Source organism: Nelumbo nucifera, chromosome 1, assembly GCF_055504915.1.
Source record: "Nelumbo nucifera cultivar China Antique chromosome 1, China Antique-T2T, whole genome shotgun sequence".
NCBI lineage: Eukaryota > Viridiplantae > Streptophyta > Magnoliopsida > Proteales > Nelumbonaceae > Nelumbo > Nelumbo nucifera.
This window is the reverse complement of record NC_142649.1, coordinates 200,658,623-200,679,283: the sequence shown is the minus strand read 5'-3', so window position 1 is coordinate 200,679,283 and position 20,661 is coordinate 200,658,623. Positions and strand designations below refer to the sequence as shown.

At 39.7% G+C, this 20,661-nt stretch overlaps 1 protein-coding gene across 4 annotated transcripts in view; it reads right to left on the bottom strand.

Moving 5' to 3' along the window:
• LOC104610459 (ceramide kinase-like) overlaps positions 1-20,661 on the bottom strand; it is a 59,513-nt gene that overhangs the window by 6,363 nt on the left and 32,489 nt on the right. For all 4 annotated transcript variants that reach the window (XM_088895846.1, XM_010277078.3, XM_010277076.3 and 1 more), the window contains 4 exons: positions 10,612-10,704; positions 9,060-9,276; positions 8,928-8,954; positions 8,655-8,748 (listed from right to left, as the gene is read on the bottom strand). In XM_088895846.1, coding sequence (XP_088751972.1) covers positions 8,655-8,748; positions 8,928-8,954; positions 9,060-9,276; positions 10,612-10,704 — 431 coding nt within the window. The remainder of the gene's footprint in view (positions 1-8,654; positions 8,749-8,927; positions 8,955-9,059; positions 9,277-10,611; positions 10,705-20,661) is intronic.

The following is a 20,661-nucleotide window of genomic DNA, read 5'->3' as shown; positions in this document are numbered from 1 at the left end:
GAGTCGTCGCCTGTTTCTCCTCAACCCTACTCTCCCCTTGAGGAGAAACCGAGAAGAACGGTTGACTCTCAAAGAATGAGACATCAATGGAAACATAGTACTTGCGGGCAATGAGATCATAGCAACGATACCCCTTTTGAGATGAAGGGTAACCAAGAAAAACACAAGGAATAGCCCATGGGTCAAGTTTACCACGAGTAGGTGACAGGTTGTGGACAAAACAACGACACCCAAAAACACGCAACGGAATGGTGGACAACGGGGCTGTAGGGAACAAGAGATGATGTGGGGCCTTATACTCTAGTAGCCGAGAGGGCATGCGATTGATGATATATGTCGCACACAATACTACATCCATCCAGAACTGTTTTGGCACATTCATATGAATCAACAAGCCACGAGCAACTTCGAGAAGGTGACGGTTTTTTCGTTCAGCCACACCATTTTGTTGGGGTGTCCTGGCACAAGAGCTTCGCTGAAGTGACCCACTCGAAGCAAAGAACTTCGTGAGATCAGTATGGAAATATTCCTTTGCATTGTCCGACTGGAAAATATGAATTTCCGTTTGGAACTGGCGGAGAGTCCTATACAATTCCAAATGTTCACGGAAGGAGTTGATAATATCTTCCTTAGGGTCAGAACCGGGATGTCTCTCCTGAGTTACGGAAGGACTAGTCTCTGTCGATGCCATATTAGCTGAGTTATACCTTTTTTGATTCTGCTGGCCTAGTTTCTTGCCTTGATCCGGTGCTGACTTCTTACCCAAATCCTGTGCCCATTTAGGTTTTCCATGGAGATCCCAGCATGTATCTTTAGTGTGTCGTGTCTTCTGGCAGTGAGTGCACCAAAGCTTGCTTTTATCTTCTGATTTTTTCTGAGTGTCACCCCTTTTAAAGCCACCTCCGACATTTGTATCTGAATTTCCCCATACCGCTAGGGCAACTGACTCCCCTTCTACACCATTCATCACACTTCTTCTGCTTTCTTCTGACTGCACCAAGGCATACACCTCCTGGACTGATGGCAAGTCTTTACTACCCAAGATCTGTACCTTGATGGACTCATATGACGAATTCAGCCCTAGGAGGAAGGCAAACACGCGTTGCTGTGATACAAGTGACTTATAGGCCTTTGCATCTTCATCACATTTCCAATTCACATTCTGATAGTGATCAAGTTCTTTCCATATTGATGTCAAATCAGAATAGTACATCGAGAGACTCCTCTCCCCCTGCTTGCAAGTAGAAGATTCAACTTGTAGTTGATATATCTTGGCATAGTGTCTCTGTTCTGAATAAGTGGACTTCGCTTGTTCCCATATCTCACAAGCAGTTGCAGCCCACATAAAAGTCTTCCTTACTCGTGGCAGCATTGAAACCAATAGCCAAGACATCACCATACTGTTCTCTTGGTTCCACCTATCATGCTCAGCACTTCCATACTTCGGTTCCTTTACTCTCCCATTGATGTATCCTATTCGCCCCCTAGCAGTGATGTAGAGTTTTATCCCCCTAGACCACTCAAGGTAATTCAGACCATCAAAGGGAATGACAGCCATGGGAAAGCTCATATCCATTCCCCCACTCACTCCATTGTGGCTCCCTGAGATCTCTGAAGTAGCAGAATTCTCAGTCGACATGGTCAAGTAGTTAATCAGTCCCAAACACCGGACTTAGGACCCCTCCTTACTCCACAAAACAATGATCCACTCAGTTCACACCCACACACTCGGGTTTACCAACCAGATTGAGCACAAACAGTACCAAATTCCGGACAAAAACTGAGGTAATATTCGGCAGATTTCAGACCTGTATAGTTTTATCAGTCCCCACCTACCAGAATTCTAGAATGTCTAACAACCACTAATCAGCAGGAGAGATCCTTCTTACTTATAGTCAACTCAAACCATTGAGAAGACAGGTCAGCATTGACCTACAGTTGTCTTAACACATGAACAGGATCACACGATCCAAGAAAACTAGGGTTACACAGGTTCGACAGCATTCAGCCGCCCCAGATTCATAGGGTTTTCACTCGGCACATGACCAAGGAGAGTAAAGAAGAGAAAAAATAGGGAGAACTGTACTAGTTGAAGCTATTATGTAGTCCAGAATCAAATTTCTTTTCTGCTAGTCTGTTCGATCTGTTCTTTGGGTTGATCGATCTTTTCTTGACAGTAGGGTTGATTGATCTGTTCTTTGGCTTTGATACCATCTTGACAGTGTAGCCGGCCAGAGATAAGTGGAAGAGGAGAGAAGAGAAAAGAAGAAGAGAAGAGAAGAGAGGAGAGAAGAGAGAAGGTTTGCAATGTAACAGTACTGGCGGTGCCAGTGTTTATTTTACTATATATAGGGCGACAGAAATAACAAGGGAAAAGACCCTTGTGCCCCTGAGTACAATAACAGACATAACAGAAATAAAAAAACGAAATAAAAAACACTTTAATTAGCCAAACAAGCCCTAACATCTGCAACTAAGTTATTTTAACATTATTCCAACACTTTCTATTGGGCTCACTTCTAATTTTGTATCCTTTGTTTTCTTTTACTTAATAAATTTTGCCATTACTGATAAAAAAATAATAATAATAATAAACTCCAAGATTAGCATTGTAGATAGTTCTATCATCTTTTTATAATAGAGATGCAGCATAACCCAATTTTAAAAGGAGAATGCTTCCATTATTATAGTATGATATTATAGAGCCTGTGGAGAAAAAGTTTATTCTTCAATATGAGAAAACGAGAATACACTGTTATTTATAGAGGAACAAGGAATCCTCTTAAGAATCTTTACAAGTCCTAGTTTCACACCGACTTCTTGGGCTAAAAATAAAAGGATTCTTGGACTTATGCTCTTTAAAATGGAGACCCATTGGACCAGGACCTGCCAGCAATTGAATAAGGCCTACTCAGATGCATCTATGCAGTTTTAAGCCTCAGATATATTTAACTTACACTAATCCTGTTTTGCCATTCTGCTCTATCAAAGGCCACATCCATTGTTAAAATTGGGACCTCTCAATTTGTTTCAAACTACCTACAAGCATGCCCTCTATGGCCTACCTCTTGCACTTTAAAAACCTTCAAATTGTGTGGAAAAATAAAGAGGAAGAGAAGAAGAAATGAAGAGGGAGAGAAGAAGAAATACTTCTGTATTGATAATGTGTTGATAAAACATGTTGAGCATACAACTTAAATAAGAAAAGATAGGAGAGACAAACTCCTAGGATCTCTCTCAATTACTCCTAGAATCTCTCTCAATTAGGGATTGATTAAATCTTTCCCTTAATCCTAGGATATGACTTTCCTAATTTTATTCAAATCTAATCTTTCCTAAATTTATTTAAATCTGTAATCAATCAAATCAAATCTTTCTAAATTTGCAGCAAATCATATCTTGTCGACACTCCCCCTCAAGTTGGTGCAAAGATATCTATCATGCCCAACTTGCTAACTTGAAGTTCAAATGGCTGTCTCGACAAGCCCTTAGTCAAAACATCTGCAACTTGCTGCGTGGTTGGTATAAACGGAGTGCAAATTATTCCTTCTTCAAGTTTCTCCTTTATAAAGTGTCTGTCAATCTCAACATGTTTAGTCCTGTCATGTAGAACAAGATTATGAGCAATGCTGATAGCTGCCTTGTTATCACAATACAGTTTCATAGGAAAACTCACTAGTCTCTTAAGATCTACTAGCACCCTCTTTAGCCAAAGAACCTCACACACTCCTTGAGCCATTGATCTGAATTCAGCCTCAACACTACTTCTAGCAACTACACTTTGCTTCTTGCTTCTCCAAGTAACTAAATTGCCCCAAAGAAATGTGCAGTACCCCGAAGTTGACCTTTTATTAGTGATTGAGCCTGCCCAATCCGCATCTGTATACACTTCAACCCCTCTCTTCTCATTTTTCTTGAAGAAGAGTCCTTTTCCTAGTGTGCCTTTTAGATACTTAAGAATTCGATACACAACTTCAAGATGTTCTTTGTACGGGGAGTGCATAAATTGACTCACCATGCTCATAGCGAAGGCAATGTCAGGACGTGTATGTGACAAGTAAATCAATCTTCCTACCAGCCTTTGGTATCTACCTGCATTTACTGGAACCCCATCTTTAACTTCTCCGAGTTTAGCCTTAACTTCTATCGGAGTGTCTAGAGGTTTGCATCCACTCATTCTAGTTTCTTTCAAGAGGTCTAGAATATATTTTCGTTGTGAAACCACAATGCCCTTCTTTGATCTAGCCACTTCCACTCCAAGAAAGTACCTTAGCTGGCCTAAGTCTTTAATCTCGAATTCCTTGGCTAAGCTATGCTTTAGTCTGCTCATCTCTTCAATATCATCTCCAGTCAAGATTATGTCATCAACATAGACAATCAGAACCGATACCTTGTCTTCGGTGGATCTTTTTGTGAAAAGAGTATGATCATATTGTCCTTAACTATATCCTTGACTTTTAATGAACCTTGTGAATCTTTCAAAGCAGGCTCTGGGAGACTGTTTAAGTCCATATAGAGACTTTTTTAGCTTGCATACCTTAGTTCCAAACTTCTCAGTGAAACCAGGTGGAGCCTCCATATATACTTCTTCTTCCAAGTCTCCATTCAAAAAGGCATTCTTCACATCCAACTGATTCAGTGACCAGTCAAGGTTAGCTGCAACAGATAAGAGTACTCGAACTGTATTTAGTTTCGCCACTGGAGAAAAGGTCTCAGAGTAGTCCACTCCATACGTCTGAGTAAAGCCTTTAGCTACTAGGCGAGCCTTATATCTCTCCAAGGATCCATCTGAGTTGTACTTCAGAGTGAATACCCATTTACAACCAACAACTGTCTTTCCATCCGGCAGATCCACTTTCTCCCAAGTAGCATTCTTTTCCAAAGCTCTCATCTCCTCAAAAACAACTTCTTTCTACTCAGGAACATTTAGAGCCTCCTAGATACTGTTAGTACAAGACCTAACACCTTTCCTAAGAGCAATGGGAAGATCAAGCTGACTGGAAGAATTAGAATTACCTGGAGGAATATTTTCAGGTATTTTTGGAGAATTATCATGAATTTCATGATCCACCCTCAGATCAGATTCTTGTTGATGCTGCGGAATAGTACCTCTCCTTTTCAGTGCTAGATGTTCCCTTGAATATACAAGGCCTTTATACTGTTTCGCATGCATCTCTGTTGTTTCAGCTTTTTTATTTTGAGATGGCATCAACGAAGGTTGTTCATTTTCAATATTTAATTCATTTGTTTCCACTGATTTTGTATTTTCTGCCTTACTTTCTTTCGGTGACTAGTTGTGAGGAACATCATTATGGACAAATTCAAACATTAAATCAGAACCATCTAAAAGACCATCTTCACTAGTGTTGCTCTCCCCCTGAAGATGGGAGTGTCTGTAGTAGGAGGTTAACATCCTTTTCAAAACTGGATCAAAGCATTTGTAAGATCTCTGATTAGTGGGATAGCCTACAAAAATACATTTATGTGCTTTTGGATCAAGTTTTGAACGTCTACGATCATGGTTATGAACAAATGCCACACTTCCAAAAATTTTTAAGGGAATGTTTGTCACTAGCTGAGAGTTTGGAAAACAGTCAATGAAAACCTGTATGGGTGTTTTAAAATCCAAAATTCGTGTAGGCAGTCTGTTAATCAAATAAGTGGCTGTTAAAACGACTTCTCCCCAAAGATACTTAGGAACCTTAGTTTGAAAACTTAGGGCTCTAGCAACTTCAAGGAGATGTTTGTTTTTCCTTTCAGCCACCCCATTTTGTTGAGGTGTATTATTACATGAACTTTGGTGTACAATTCCTTTCTCAGCAAAAAAATTCCCTAACACATTGTTAAAAAATTCCTTTCCATTATCACTTCGAAAAATTTTAATTTGAGTCTGAAATTGTGTTTGAACCATGTTATAGAAAGTTTTAAACACAGTTTCAACATCCGATTTCTCTTTTAAAAGGAAAACCCAAGTGACCCTAGTATGATCATCAATAAAAGTAATGAACCAACACTTTCCAGAAATAGTTGTTACTCTAGAAGGACCCCAAACATCACTGTGAATCATGGTAAATGGTTTTGATTTTTTATATGGTTGGGACGGAAAAACAACACGATGATGTTTTGCTAATTTACAAGATTCACACTTAAAACACGAATGATTTTTATTCATGAATAACTTGGGAAATAGATGCTTTAAATATTGAAAGCTAGGATGTCCTAACCGATAATGCCATAACAAAACTTCACTGTCACTAGAAACAGAGATAGAGCTGAAACAAGTTTGTCGGTCTTGCCTTCCAAAGGTTGATCCTTTATTAAAGAGGTAGAGGCCACCATCCAGTTTAGCACCCCCAATCATCTTCCCTGAGGTTAAATCCTAAAATTCACAACAAGAAGACCAATGCTGACAGACAAGAGATTGTATGATAGGTTAGGAACATGTAGAACATCTTTAAGGCTTAGAGAAGGAGAAATAGATACAGTTCCTTTCCCAACAACAGTAGCAAAGGAACCATCTGCAATTTTAACCTTTTGATTCCCTGCACAGAGTGTATATGAGGAGAAGAATTGTAAAGTGCCGGTCATATGATCAGTGGCACCTGAATCTAATATCCAGGAGACATTAGATTTGGTACAAGCAATGGCTGCAGTGAAATAATTACCTGACTGGGCTAGAGAGCAGGATGGGTTAGAGTTTCTTAACAATTGAGATTGAAACATTTTATATAAGTGCTCTATTTGTTCCTTTGTGAAAGGAAGAGACTCTGAGGATGATTGCTGCCCTGGATCCGAATTGATTACTTGAAGCGCACGGACATCTCCCCCTGACTTGTTGTCACTGTCTGGTTTTTTCTTCCAACCTGCTGGTTACCCGTGCAACTTCCAGCAGGTTTCCCAAGTATGCCATGGCTTTTTACAATGATCACACCAAGGCCTTTGCTTTCCTCCTCGTTTATCTCCATCTGCACCTCGGGCCACAAGAGCGGACCCTTCATTCTTAGTTTTTGTTTCATTAACATTCTTCAACATCACTTGCCGCTGTGCTTCTTCTCTACGCACTTCTGAAAAAACTTCTCTTATAGTAGGCAAGGGCTTTCGCCCTAAGATACGTCCCCGAACCTCATCGAGTTCTTTATTCAAACCAACCAAGAAGACAAAGACCCGACCTCTTTCTATCTTCTTTTTGTACCGAGCACCGTCACTCGGACTTTCCCATTCTTCTTCTTCAAATAAATCCAGCTCCTGCCAAACAACCATCATCTCATTATAATAAGCAGTTACTTCATGCTTACCTTGCTGCATCTTCCACATTCGGGTATTCAGTTCGAACAGTTGTGAATGATTGTCCAGATCTGAATAGGTTTCCCTAACAGCTTCCCACACATCACGAGCAGTCGGCAGGAACATGAATGGTTTTCCAACCACAGGATCCATAGAGTTGATCATCCAGGCGATAACCATAGAATTTTCAAAACGCCACTACCTGTACTTTGGATCATCAGTGGCTGGCGTTTTACTTCGCCATTCAAATAGTCGAGTTTCCCTTTGTCGTCGATCACCAACCGCACAAACTGAGACCACTCAAGATAATTCTTTCCATTCAATTTGTGAAAGGTAATTTGAAGAGAATTCTCAGAGAGAGAGATGGCCACTGACTGAATACCTCCCTCCAAAGATGTCACACCACTGGTAGCATCCGAAGAGGCTGAACCAGAGCCAGCCATGGCAGCCTTAAAATTCATGATCGGACCCTAAACCTCTGATACCATGTGGAAAAATAAAGAGGAAGAGAAGAAGAAATGAAGAGGGAGAGAAGAAGAAATACTTCTGTATTTGATAATGTGTTGATAAAACATGTTGAGCATACAACTTAAATAAGAAAAGATAGGAGAGACAAACTCCTAGGATCTCTCTCAATTAGGGATTGATTAAATCTTTCCCTTAATCCTAGGATATGACTTTCCTAATTTTATTCAAATCTAATATTTCCTAAATTTATTCAAATCTGTAATCAATCAAATCAAATCTTTCTAAATTTGCAGCAAATCATATCTTTCTTAATTTGCCTCAAATCATATCTTGTCGACAAATTGTAATGTACTGCTTATTATCAATGTAGTTGGTGATCTTCCATGTGCATACCCAAACCATCTTACCTTACTTTTCCTCATTTTATCACCTGTTAATGCTAGTTCTAGATTCCCAAGATTGTGCTCATTTTTAATCCAGTCCCTTCTAGTTTTACCATCAATATGCCTTAAAATTTAAAATTGCATCTCAACCAAACTTGTATTTTGAACATATTACTTATTGACTGCTCAACACTTAACTCCTGTGCACCATACAACATTTCAAGATTTGTAGCCATGTTATAAAATTTTCCTTTTACCTATTGGTATTCTCCGGTCACAAATTGCCTAGTAAAGACATGACAACTAGAAAGAAGTTACATTGAGGTTATCCTAATCTCCATTTGTACGTTGAATAGCAGTATAGCACTTTGCCAGTTTTACAACTATGAAATACCAAAGATGGCCCCAATGCATAATGTGTATAAACTGAGTTTGTGTGTGATGAACTTGGATATGAAACAACTGATATGCTTGACAGTTGACACAAGTAACATAAACAAAGAAAATGCATGAAAGTACCAAATTACAATAGCATCAGTTGAACCTGCAGGAATAATTCCCAAGCTAAAATTTTCATTTGGAAAGGGAAATATGGAATCTTGATCTGCACAAGCTGTTGAAGCAACAGAATTATAGAAGTCAAATTCAGGCATTACAGAAAAATGCACTTCTATAAGAATTGCATAGAAAACGATTTTTTTTTTCTTTTCTAAAAAGAAAAAGGGGAAGAAAATAGAAGAAAGAAAGAAAAAGAGATTAATCAACTTACAAATCCAAGGAATATAAGCTAACCTGTATTGCAGGACCTACCTTCAGTTCCTGTAATTCCAGATAATCCAGTGATATATCAGATCCCCACCCCTTACATCTGGGAATCAAATCTAGAGGTAAATTTGTATGGAATATAGTAATGATTGCACATACTGCAAGTTGAAAAGCCCGGTCTACTAGGTCCCGAACTTTCAAGAAGAGGATCTCGTTCATTTTGGAGAGGCGTCTCAGGGATAGTATCATTTGCATCATAAACATTATTATTATTCTCAGCTAAATGCACAAAATCTGTAGGGGCTGGTGGATAAGGAGCCTTATGCCTTGAAGAGAGTAGTCCATTCAGAATTTCATTAAAGAAGCCATCACCACCCTGTAACCACATTTGTAAAATTGTCATAAAAGAGCTAGAAAATATTTTTATAAGGTTACGTAGACAATAATTAACTGGTTAACATAATGATAATAGATAATCAAGTTTTTCAGACTGTAAAATACCATTCATGTTATGTTCAAGAAAAAATAATTTCAGCCAACACACAAAAATAATTAGAGGATATAGAAGGGGAAAACCACCCTGCAATGAATTGGTGTCCCTGGTCAATATACAAACTTAAAGATGAATTTTAATTGATGCAGTTTGGGAACCCAGGAATGTCAGGCATTGGTGGAGTTGTCAAAAATCATTTGGTAATATTACTGTGGCATTTTCTTGCCAATCAGAGCTGCAAACCCCATAACAGCAGAACTACAAGCTGTTCCACAAAGGCTGAAGTTAGCTAAAAAAAAAAAAAAGAAAAACACAGTTTCAAGGATTGATTGTTGAGGGGACTCTAAATCTATTGTAAGCTGGTTAAAAGGAGATACGGTTGGCCCTTGGAGCTTAAGACATAAGATAAGGGGATATGGGGAGAAAGTGATGCAGTACGGTATTTGTTTGTACTTACCAAGATAGCGTCATCATGGAATTTTTATCTTAGCTTGTATTTACCAAGTTACTGTTACAGTGGGATTTCTGAATTTGTATTCAATTAGAATTTTCTTTTTGAAGAGATTTAGTAGGATAATAATGAGTGTTTTATTAGATTAGGAAATTTCTTTGTAGGAGGCATAAGGGAGTAAAGAAATCTATATAAAGAGTAGATAGGGCAAAGCTAGGGGAGTTTTTGGTTGATTTTCTCTTAATTATTCAGTGAAGAATTGTTCTTCCTATTTATTTTGTCTATTGCTCTGTTCTTTGAAGCTTCTGTGAACGTGGTTTGTTTCTGTACTGCACTAGAAAGGACCCTATATGTTAAATGTTCAAGAAGAAATTTTTTGGGTTCCAAGGTCACCTCAGTCACAAGCTTATTTAGTTATTCCCTAGCAAAAGAAGGGGTGAACAGACAGGAACTAAGGTGAGGTGAATACTTCTTGGACTAAAACTGTAATGGCTTTTTTGAGGGGCTCGTGATGGAGCAAATTTTCTTTTGTGTTCTGTTTTTATTGCATTCTCTATATTTGTAAATTATACCATGTTTTGAATCCCAATGTGCAACTTGTACTCAATAAAATTTTACCTGTTACTAATGAAAAGAATGCTAAAAAACGCCAAAACCTTTGACCTATGGAACATTTTTTATCTAATCTAAGAATCTAGGATCCGATAAAAAACGAACAGGACATTAAAAATTTAAACAAAAGAAAGAAGCATTTGGAAGAAACTTACTACAACAACAACACCATTATAAGAATTAAGTTCCTCATCTGTAATAGATGCCATGACATCAAATGCATGCCCTGCCCTATCTGTCACTGTTACCTGACCAAAATGTTGAAAACAAAAAACCGTAAGAACCACTGAACACATTTGGCATTACTAATAAAAAAGCATGTTATCTAAGAATGACTTTTTTTCTCTTTAGAACCACTGGTTCATGAATTTACAGTCCTAACTGTTGACAATACCAGATATGTCTTTCTCTTTTTTACATCATGGGCTTATCACCTAGCTAATAGAAACACATGCAAAGGTAGGTCTCTAGTAGTGCTCTGAAACCAAATGGCTATAAATTATACACAACTTTTTTGACATAAAAATCACCCAAGTGTGAGCCAATTGTAATCGCACCCAATGGTTCTTGTAGAGAACACTGATGTGGGCCCCACGGCTGTGGTCCCCACTGTGTTCGTATGACAGCACAGCATGTACTTTTTGTTAGTTATGTCAGTGTTAGTTGGTAGTTATTTCAGACAGCTTGTTATTTCAGCTTATTATTAGTTTATTTGCCATGTAAGCATTAAGGGCAATTCTGCCTTTTTCTATAATTAGTAAACATATAAATATTAAGAGTGGGGCGACAGATTCATTAATCAGTCCCTCTCTCTCTTTTCTAAAACCCTTGTGTACTTCTGCTTCTCCTTTTCTTCTTCTTTCTTCTTCTTCTTTTCTCCATCTGAAACCTTTTTACTTTTAGATTTAAGACTGATTGTAGTCTTGATCGACTACTTGGTATCAGAGCCAATCTAGGGTTTCTCATGTGTGTCTAGTCCAGCTGACCACATGAGAATTGCCTAGGGCTGGAAGCTTAGAAAGAACTGTTCGTGGCTGATTCTTGGAGGTTACCAGAAGAGTTTAGCAGCTGTTCGAAGGCTTGTAGAGGCTTGGAGAGTGTTTTGGTAATCAGGAAGAATCAGAGAAGGTTAAAAGGTTCAATATTAGGGTTCAGGCCAAGATTGAAGGTGGCGGCTGAGCTCTCCTTTATTTTCTCAAAGTTCTCTGATTTTTTTAGGGTTTGTCCTTAACCCTACGACCAGATTTGACTGTGAACCTATTTGGAAGGTGCGGCTGAGCACTGTTTCTGTTCTCACAAAGATTTCCTTAACCCTACGATCAAACCCTAAATCTGTTTCAGCATTCCAGATTGTTTTCTAAGTGAGTTCTAGACTTGTTTCGGCTTCAAACCCTGTTTTGGGGGGTGAGAACCTTTATCAAGAATTGGACTGCTTATATTCTGAACTGTCAATTGGTTTCAAATCAGATCTGAACTGGGTTCACCCTAAAATTCAGAACTGTCGATTGGTTTCAGATCAGATCCGAACTGAGTTCATACAGAATTCTGTTTCCCTTGTTTGTGGAAGACCTAGGCTGAACTGGGTTCACCCTAAGTGCTGTTTTTATTACAGTAGCTCTAACAGTTTTTGATTACTGATTCTTAACCAAGAATGGAGTTCAAGAATCAGGGGGAAGGTGTTTTGGGGACTAGCAATTCTAGTAATATGTCTGAGACTGCATTTCAGATTACAACTGTGAGGTTTGATGGATCCAACTACTTAGAATGGGCCCAATCGGCCATGATGGCTATTGGGGGAAGAGGAAAACTTAGCTACCTATTGGGAGATGTGAAAGAACCATCCAAGGAGGACCAAATGTATACCAAGTGGGTTCAAGAGAACTACTTGGTTATGACATGGCTGTGCAACTCTATGTAGCCACATATCAGCCGAAACTATTTGTGGGCAAAAACAAACAAGGAGATCTGGGATGTCATGAAAGATACCTACTCCCAACCCCTTAATGTTGCTAGAGCCTATGAATTGAAGTGTGAGGTTAATAACCTCAAGCAAGGAGAGAAACCAATCTCCGTTTACTTCTCTACTTTGAAATCTCTGTGTCATGAAATTGACCATCTGGAAACACTTGAGTGGGAAAGTCAGAAAGATGCACAGACTCATAGAAAGCAAGTTGAGACTAATAGGGTGTTTGAATTCCTAGCTGGTCTGAATTCTAATTATGATATTGTGAAACAGCAGATACTAACAAGGGACAGTGTGACCTTATCTCAAGCCTACTCTTTGGTGCATAGTGAAGAGACTAGGAGACAGGTTATGATGCAACATCAGCCCTTCCCACCAGCCCTGGCAGCGGTTAAACCTAAGTCTGGGGTGATACAGAAAGAGATATGAAGAAGGAAGATAAGCGGGATCTAGTGTGTGAACATTGCAAGAAACCCAAGCATACTAAAGACACATGTTGGAAGCTGCACCCTCATCTAGTCCCAGCAAAACCGAGGAACAAAAGGGGTAATGCTCATTTGGCTGTTAATACCAATTCTGCATCCTCATCGGGCACAAAAGGCACGCCCCTAGACACCCTAGCTGCTGTTCGGGCTGCCCTAATACAATTGGAAAAGGAGGTTGGGAATTCAGCTCAGTCATCATCAGCTCCTGCCACATCAGCCTTTGCTCATTCAGGTACTCGGGCCTCAGCTTACCATGCTTCAGCTCCAGGTAACACTGAACATTGTTGGGTAATAGACTCAGGTGCATCTAACCATATGACTAGCTTGCCATCATTGTTCACTACCTATCACTTATCTTCTGGTAGAGATAAAGTGTCCATTGCTGATGGTTCCCTTGTTCCCATTTCTGGCAAGGGAGACATCAAGTTGTCTAATACCATTTCCTTATCCTCAGTCTTGCATGTCCCTAAGCTTGATACTAATTTGCTTTCAGTCAGTAGTATTACAAAACATCATAACTGTTCAGTAACTTTCTTCCCTAACCGATGTGTTTTTCAGGACTTGGAGACAAGGAAGGTGATTGGGACTGGCCGTGAGACGAATGGGATCTATCTGCTTGGAGAGAGTTCTCATTGGAAAGATCATGACGATAAGAAGTCTTTTGTTTCTCAATCTGTTAGTCTGGTTATGCTTTGGCATAATCGGTTAGGTCATTTATCATTTCGGTCTTTGAAGAGTCTGTTTCCTAATTTGTTTGAGTCAGTTCAAATGTCAAATTTGAGATGTGAAAGTTGTGAGCTTGCAAAGCATTGTAGAACATCTTATTCCTTGAGTAATAAAAGCAGTAATTCTTTTGATGTTGTGCACACTGATGTTTGGGGCCCGTATCACATCCCTTCTATGGGGGGGTACAGATATTTCTTGTTGTTTGTTGATGACTATACCCGTTTTTCTTGGGTTTACCTTATGCGTTCTCGAGATGAGGTTCCTACTCTGACCCAAACCTTTCATCAGATGATTTTAACCCAGTTCGGGGTCAAAATCAAAATCCTCAAATATGATAATGCGAAAGAATACTTTACCAAATCCACTGGCCTCTTATCTACTTGATCATGGGATTATTCACCAGAGCACTTGTCCTTATACACCACAGCAAAATGGGGTTGCCGAGAGGAAGAATAGGCACATTTTGGAGGTGGCTAGAAGCATTATGTTTACCTCCAATGTGCCTATCCGTTTTTGGGGTGATGCTATTCTCACAGCAGTGTATCTCATTAATCGGGTTCCTTCACGGGTTCTTGACGTTGAGGCCTCCGTTTACCCTTCTATACCCAGATGAAGAATTATTTACTGTTCCCCTTAAAACCTTTGGTTGCACCTGCTTTGTTCAGATTCTTGGACCTCATCGTTCCAAATTTGACCATAAGGCCTCCAAATGCATTTTTCTCGGTTATGCACACTCAAAAGGGTTATTGCTGCTATGAACCTACTTCTGAGAGGAGATTTGTCTCGACGGATGTTACTTTCTTTGAGGAGGTCCCCTATTACCCTAGGGTTTCTCCTCAGGGGGAGAGTAGTGAGAATGGGGTTTTTTTTCCTCAGGGGGAGAGCAATGAGAGTGGGGTTAACTCATCTGAAGTTCCTTTACCCATTCCATTGAGTGATGAGGGTTGTAATGGGGAGGGTTGTCAGAAGTGTCAGGAGTTGAAAGTCTACCACAGGCAGTGGAGGCAGGTTGATTTCGGTCATCAACAGTCCAGGCCAACCCCAGTTCCTTCTGCAGATCCAAATCCAGGTCCCACTGAGATACCTTCCACTATTGCTACTTCACTTTCTTCGGATGACCTTGACCTCCCTATTGCAGTCCGTAAAGGGAAACGACGTTGCACCACATCCACAGCTCACTGCATTTCCTAGTTTTTGTCCTATGATCGCCTGTCTCCCTCTTATAGGTCCTTTCTCACTTCCATTGCTGATATTCCTATCCCCAGAACAGTGCAGGAAGCCTTGTTAATTCCTAAGTGGAAAGATGCAATGAAGGTTGAAATGGATGCCCTTCTGAGGAATAATACTTGGGAGCTAGTTGACCAACCCAAAGGAAAGAAACCGGTTGGATGTAGATGGGTATTTACCGTGAAACATAATGCTGATGGTTCCATTGAAAGGTATAAAGCCCGATTAGTTGCAAAAGGATTTACTCAGACTTATGGTATAGACTACTTGGAGACTTTTGCCCCAGTAGCAAAGATGACCACTATTCGAGTTCTGTTAGCCCTTGCAACGAGTTATTCTTGTCCTTTGTTCCAGATGAATGTTAAAAATGCCTTTCTAAATGGAGACTTACAGGAAGAAGTCTACATGCAATTACCCCTGGATTTTATGATGCGGAGACAGGTAAGAAGGTTTGCCGGTTGAATAAAGCCTTGTATGGACTAAAGCAGTCCCCCAGAGCTTGGTTTGATAGATTTAGACAAGCCCTTGGAAAATTCGGCTATGTACAGGCCCAATCAGACCATACATTGTCATTAAAAGAGTGGATTCTTCTTTAACCTTGCTTGTTGTATATGTGGATGGTATTGTGGTGACAGGGAATGATAATAGTGAGATTGAGTTCCTCAAACAACTCCTTCATCAAGAGTTTGAGGTGAAAGATTTGGGTGCAATACGATATTTCTTGGGTATTGAGGTTGCTAGATCTAAACATGGAATCTTTATTCCTCAAAAGAAGTATGTTCTAGATCTTTTAGCAGAAACTCGAAAGTTGGGTGTTAAGCCTGCAGATACACCCATTGAATAGAATCACAAGATCAGTGCAGAGGGTGGAGAGCCTCTTGAAGACAAGGCTATGTTCCAACGGTTGGTTGGAAAACTCCTATATCTTTGTCTCACCCGACCAGACATCAGTTATGCAGTCAGTGTTATCAATCAGTACATGCATTCTCCTAGAACTACTCACCTCCTTGCAGTTGAGAGAATATTAGCATACTTGAAGAGATGTCCAGGTAGATGTATATTATTCAAGAATAATGATCACATGAAGATAGAGGTCTATACAGATGTTGATTGGGCTGGGAGTGCTGATGACAGGAGGTCTACCTCTGGATATTGTGCCTTTGTAGGAGGTAACCTTGTCTCTTGGAGGAGTAAGAAACAAAGTGTTGTTTCTTGCTCTAGTGCTGAAGCTTAATACAGATCGATGGTTAATGGAGTGGCTGAAATCCAATGGCTGAAGTCATTACTTGAAGAGTTGGGTATTGATGATGAGAAGCCCTTGATGCTGTATTACGATAATCAGGCTGCTATTAATATAGCTCACAATCCGGTACAGCATGACAGAATTAAGCATATCGAAGTTGATCGACATTTTGTCAGAGAAAGGGTTTCATCTCAAGAAGTGTCTCCCGTATATCACCTCCAGCATGCAGCTCGCAGATCTTCTCACCAAGGCTGTTCCAAGGAAGAAGTTAGAGGCAGAGCTATGCAAGTTGGGAATGACAAATATCTATTCCCAACTTGAGGGGGAGTGTAGAGAACACTGATGTGGGCCCCACGGCTGTAGTCCCCACTGTGTTCGTATGACAACACAACATGTACTCTTTGTTAGTTATGTCAGTGCTAGTTGGTAGTTATTTTAGACAGCTTGTTATTTCAGCTTATTATTAGTTTATTTGCCATGTAAGCATTAAGGGAAATTCTGCCTTTTTCTACAATTAGCAAACATATAAATATTAAGAGTGGGGCGGCAGATTCATTAATCAGTCCCTCTCTCTCTTTTCTAAAACCCTTGTGTACTTCTGCTTCTTCTTTTCTTCTTCTTTTCTCCATCTGAAACCTTTTTACTTTTAGATTCAAGACTGATTGTAGTCTTGATCGACTACTGTTCTAAAGGCATACCATGTGGTAGAGAAAATCTCCTTCTGTACATAACAACAAGCATATATAATATATAGGATTTTTGGCTCTGACAACCCCTGAACTTTGTGAAAAGGCCAATTTCAACCCTAAAGAATTAAAAGGGCCATCTTGGACCTCAAACTAGGCTAGAAAGGCCAACATTGGCCAAAAATACATGACGTTAGAGACGTCGTTCACAAATCCGTTAAACAATGAATAAAATAATAAGAAATGCTGTTGTGGCACTGTTCAACTCAAAAAATGTGAAAAATTACAAATGGGTCCCACTTGAAACTATATCATGTTAAATCTCACACATTACCAAGAATAAAATGAAAACTATTTAATATATAAATTAATAAATGATGAGAATAATATATATAAGTGGGTTCCACTTGAAATTTCTTCTTTTAATAGAAAAATAATAGGTGGGTCCCACTTAAAATTCCCATCTCTCTCTCTCTCTCTCTCTCTCTCTCTCCCTCCTTCTCCCTCCCATACTCTCTCTACCATAACCACCCACGACAGACCCAACTGGCAGCTCCTATGAATCCAAAACCCTTGAGAGAAATAGTAAGGAAGGTAAGATGATCCAAGATAAGTTTCTGGTTAGTCGTTCATAACGACATTTGATTTCACTCTTCTATCTGTTATCCTCTAGCCATGCTTCATTGCTTTGTTGCTCTCTTTCTGAAGGTGGATCAATACATGGCCCGACTTCAGGAACTCAAGTGGGACCCACTTATAATTTTTCAGATTTTTTGAGTTGAACAATGCCACAACAACATTTCTTATTATTTGATTCATTTTTTAATGGATTTGTGAACAACGTCTCTAATGTCGTGTGTTTTTGGCTAACGTTGGCCTCTCCAACTTAGTTTGAGGTTCAAAATGGCCTTCTTTAGGGTCGAAATTGGCCTTTTTGCAAAGTTCAGGGGTTGTCAGAGCCAAAAATCCATGATATATAAGACTTAGGGGTTAACATAGAGGCCTGTGGATAGAACGCAAGGCTGGTAGCCTTATGTCAAAACCCACAAAGTAGGTTCTGTATCTAGGAGAAAATCCAGAGAATAGTTGCTGGTTTTCTTCTAGTAGCAGAGAACTACTAGATAATAACAAAAGAAAAATAGGAATCACATGTTTCTCCATAGTGAAAGAAATTAACTAACTCAATTTTGTACATTTCTTCTATTCAAGACAGATTTATATGTATGCATAGAACTCCTTAGAACTTAGAAGCTTTTTTTTTTTTTTGAGTGTAAGGTAAAGTAATTCATTAATATCAAAATCCAGAATACAAAGAAGCCTCTGTACAATGAGAAGCTGTACAGCAGGAAAACAGTTATCCACAGATTTCCAACCTTCCAAAAGACCAAAGAAAGACTATAGATTCCTTACAAATAGGAAGTCTGGATCAAAAAAGGAAGACATGTGCCTATTTTTGAATAACTGATGAGCTGCCAACCAAGAGTGTATCATCCCCATAATTCTGTTAAAAACTTCTTCTTTTGGAGTTTGTCTTCCTTCAAATATCTTGTTATTTCTTTCACACCATACTGCCCAAAAAACTGCTACAGGAAGGATACTCCATGCTACCTTTCCAGCCCTGGATAAACCTCCAAGTGCCCAAGCTGCTATAAATCCCTTCACATCAGCCGAGAAACACATCTTAACCCCAAACAGATTCAGAACTCTCATCCAAATCCAATGGGTAAAGTTACATTGGATCAGCAAATGACTTGAGGATTCCACAGTTCCATCACATAAGATGCAGCCCAAGTCCTCCACCTCTATACCTCTTCTAACTAAATTATCTTTTGTTCAAATCTTATCCAGCACTGCTGACCAAACAAAGAAAGCTAGCTTAGAAGGAACATATCTGATCCAAATTTTGTCACTTGGGAAAGCAGAAGGATCCTCCCTAGACAAGCTATGGGAGAAGGATTTCACAGAGAAGGTGCATGATTTCTCAAAGACCCATTTCCTCTTTTCCTCTCCTACTCCCGTTATCTTTGCTTCATCCAATAATTGAAATAACCTGACCAAAAAAGCCACCTCCCAATCATTTAAGTTTCTCCTGAATTGGGGGTTCCGGATACACTGCCCATTCTGTCTTTCCAAGCAATCAGCCACAGTTGCATCCTTGTTTACTGAGATCTCGAATAGACCAGGAAACAGTCATTAAAGAGCCATCCCCACACCAGAAATCCTTCCAAAATAGCACCCTGAGGCCATTCCCAACTTCATATTTTATTCCTTTCAGAAACTGATGTTGAACTTTTTGAATTGCCTTCTGTTATGCAGGAGAGAAGAAGGGAGGAAGAGAGAAGAGAGAGAGAGAAGAAGAGAGAAGAGAGAACTGAGAGCCAAAAGTACTGCCGGCGGTGCCAGCTTTTGATATATATAATAGGGCGATAGAAGTCGCGGAACAAAAAAAATAAAAGGAGGAAAGTACAATAGTACCCCTGCGGTACTATACTTGGATAAATAAGTCTTTTAACACTCCCCCTCAAGTTGGGGCATAGATGTCAATCATGCCCAACTTGTCACATAAATCATGATGCCGTGAGTGGTGTAACCCTTTTGTAAAGATGTCTGCAAGTTGATCTTCAGAGCTAACATAAGGAGTACACACTTCCCCTATGACGACCTTTTCTCTGATAAAGTGTTTGTTGACTGTTGAAATAATTTAGTTACTTGTGTTAGGGTCTGTTTGGCTAGTTAAAGCCTTTTCTTATTTTCTGTTATTGTACTCACTTACAGCAGGGGCACAAGAGTCTTTTCCATTCTTATTTCTGCCGCCCTATAAAATATAATAGAAGCTGGCACCGCCAGCACTGTTCTATTGCTCCAAACCTTCTTCCTTTCTTTCTTCTTCTCTTCTCTCTTCTTCCCTTCTCTTCTCTACTTCCTCATATTTCAATCGGACTTATTGCCAAGATGGTATCAGAGCAAGGCTGTTGAATCTGGGCGACCAAGTTTTCTCTTCAAGTTGCTGAATCTGGGCGGAACAAAGGATTGAATCTGGGCTGATCAAATCGGATCTGCAACTGGTACAACCCTAAAGTTTTCTTTCTTCTTTTATTTCTTTCCTTGGTTGTGTACCAAGTGGAGAACAAATGAATCCAAACCACTGAATATCAGCAGACTTTTGTGAGGGTTATACCTCTTTTATTTGTTGGATCGTGTGATCCTGTACCTGTGAAAAGGTGACTGTAGGTCACAGATGACCTGTTTTCTCTACTCGTTAGTCTGATTTCATGTGTGTTAGGATCTCTCTTATTGACTAATGCTGTGGTGGAACTTACTAGAAAACCAGTAGGCTGGGACTGTTCTTCATGCAGATCTGAAAAGCAGTCTCATCATAGTTCTTCTTTGGAAATTGGTGCTGTTTTTTGTGCTCAGATTAAGTCCAGAACTGAATTGTTGTGTGTGGAGCTTTTGTCGATATAAGAAGGGATCCTAAGTTGAGAGTTTAGATATAAAAAACTTTGTGTTTACCATGTCGTCTGAGAATTCTGCTACTTCAGAGATTTCAGGGAGCCACAATGGAGTGAGTGGGGGAATGGATATGAATTTCCCCATGGCTGTTATTCCCTTTGATGGTCTGAACTACCTTGAGTGGTCTAGGGGAATAAAACTCTACATCACTGCTAGGGGGAAAATAGGATACATCAATGGGAGAGTGAAGGAACCGAAGAACGGAAGTGCTGAATATGATAGGTGGAACCAAGAGAATAGTATGGTGATGTCATGGCTCCTGGTTTCCATGCTGCCACAGGTAAGGAAGACTTTTATGTGGGCTGAAACTGCTTGTGAGATATGGGAACAAGCAAAGTCCACCTATTCGGAGTAGAGACACT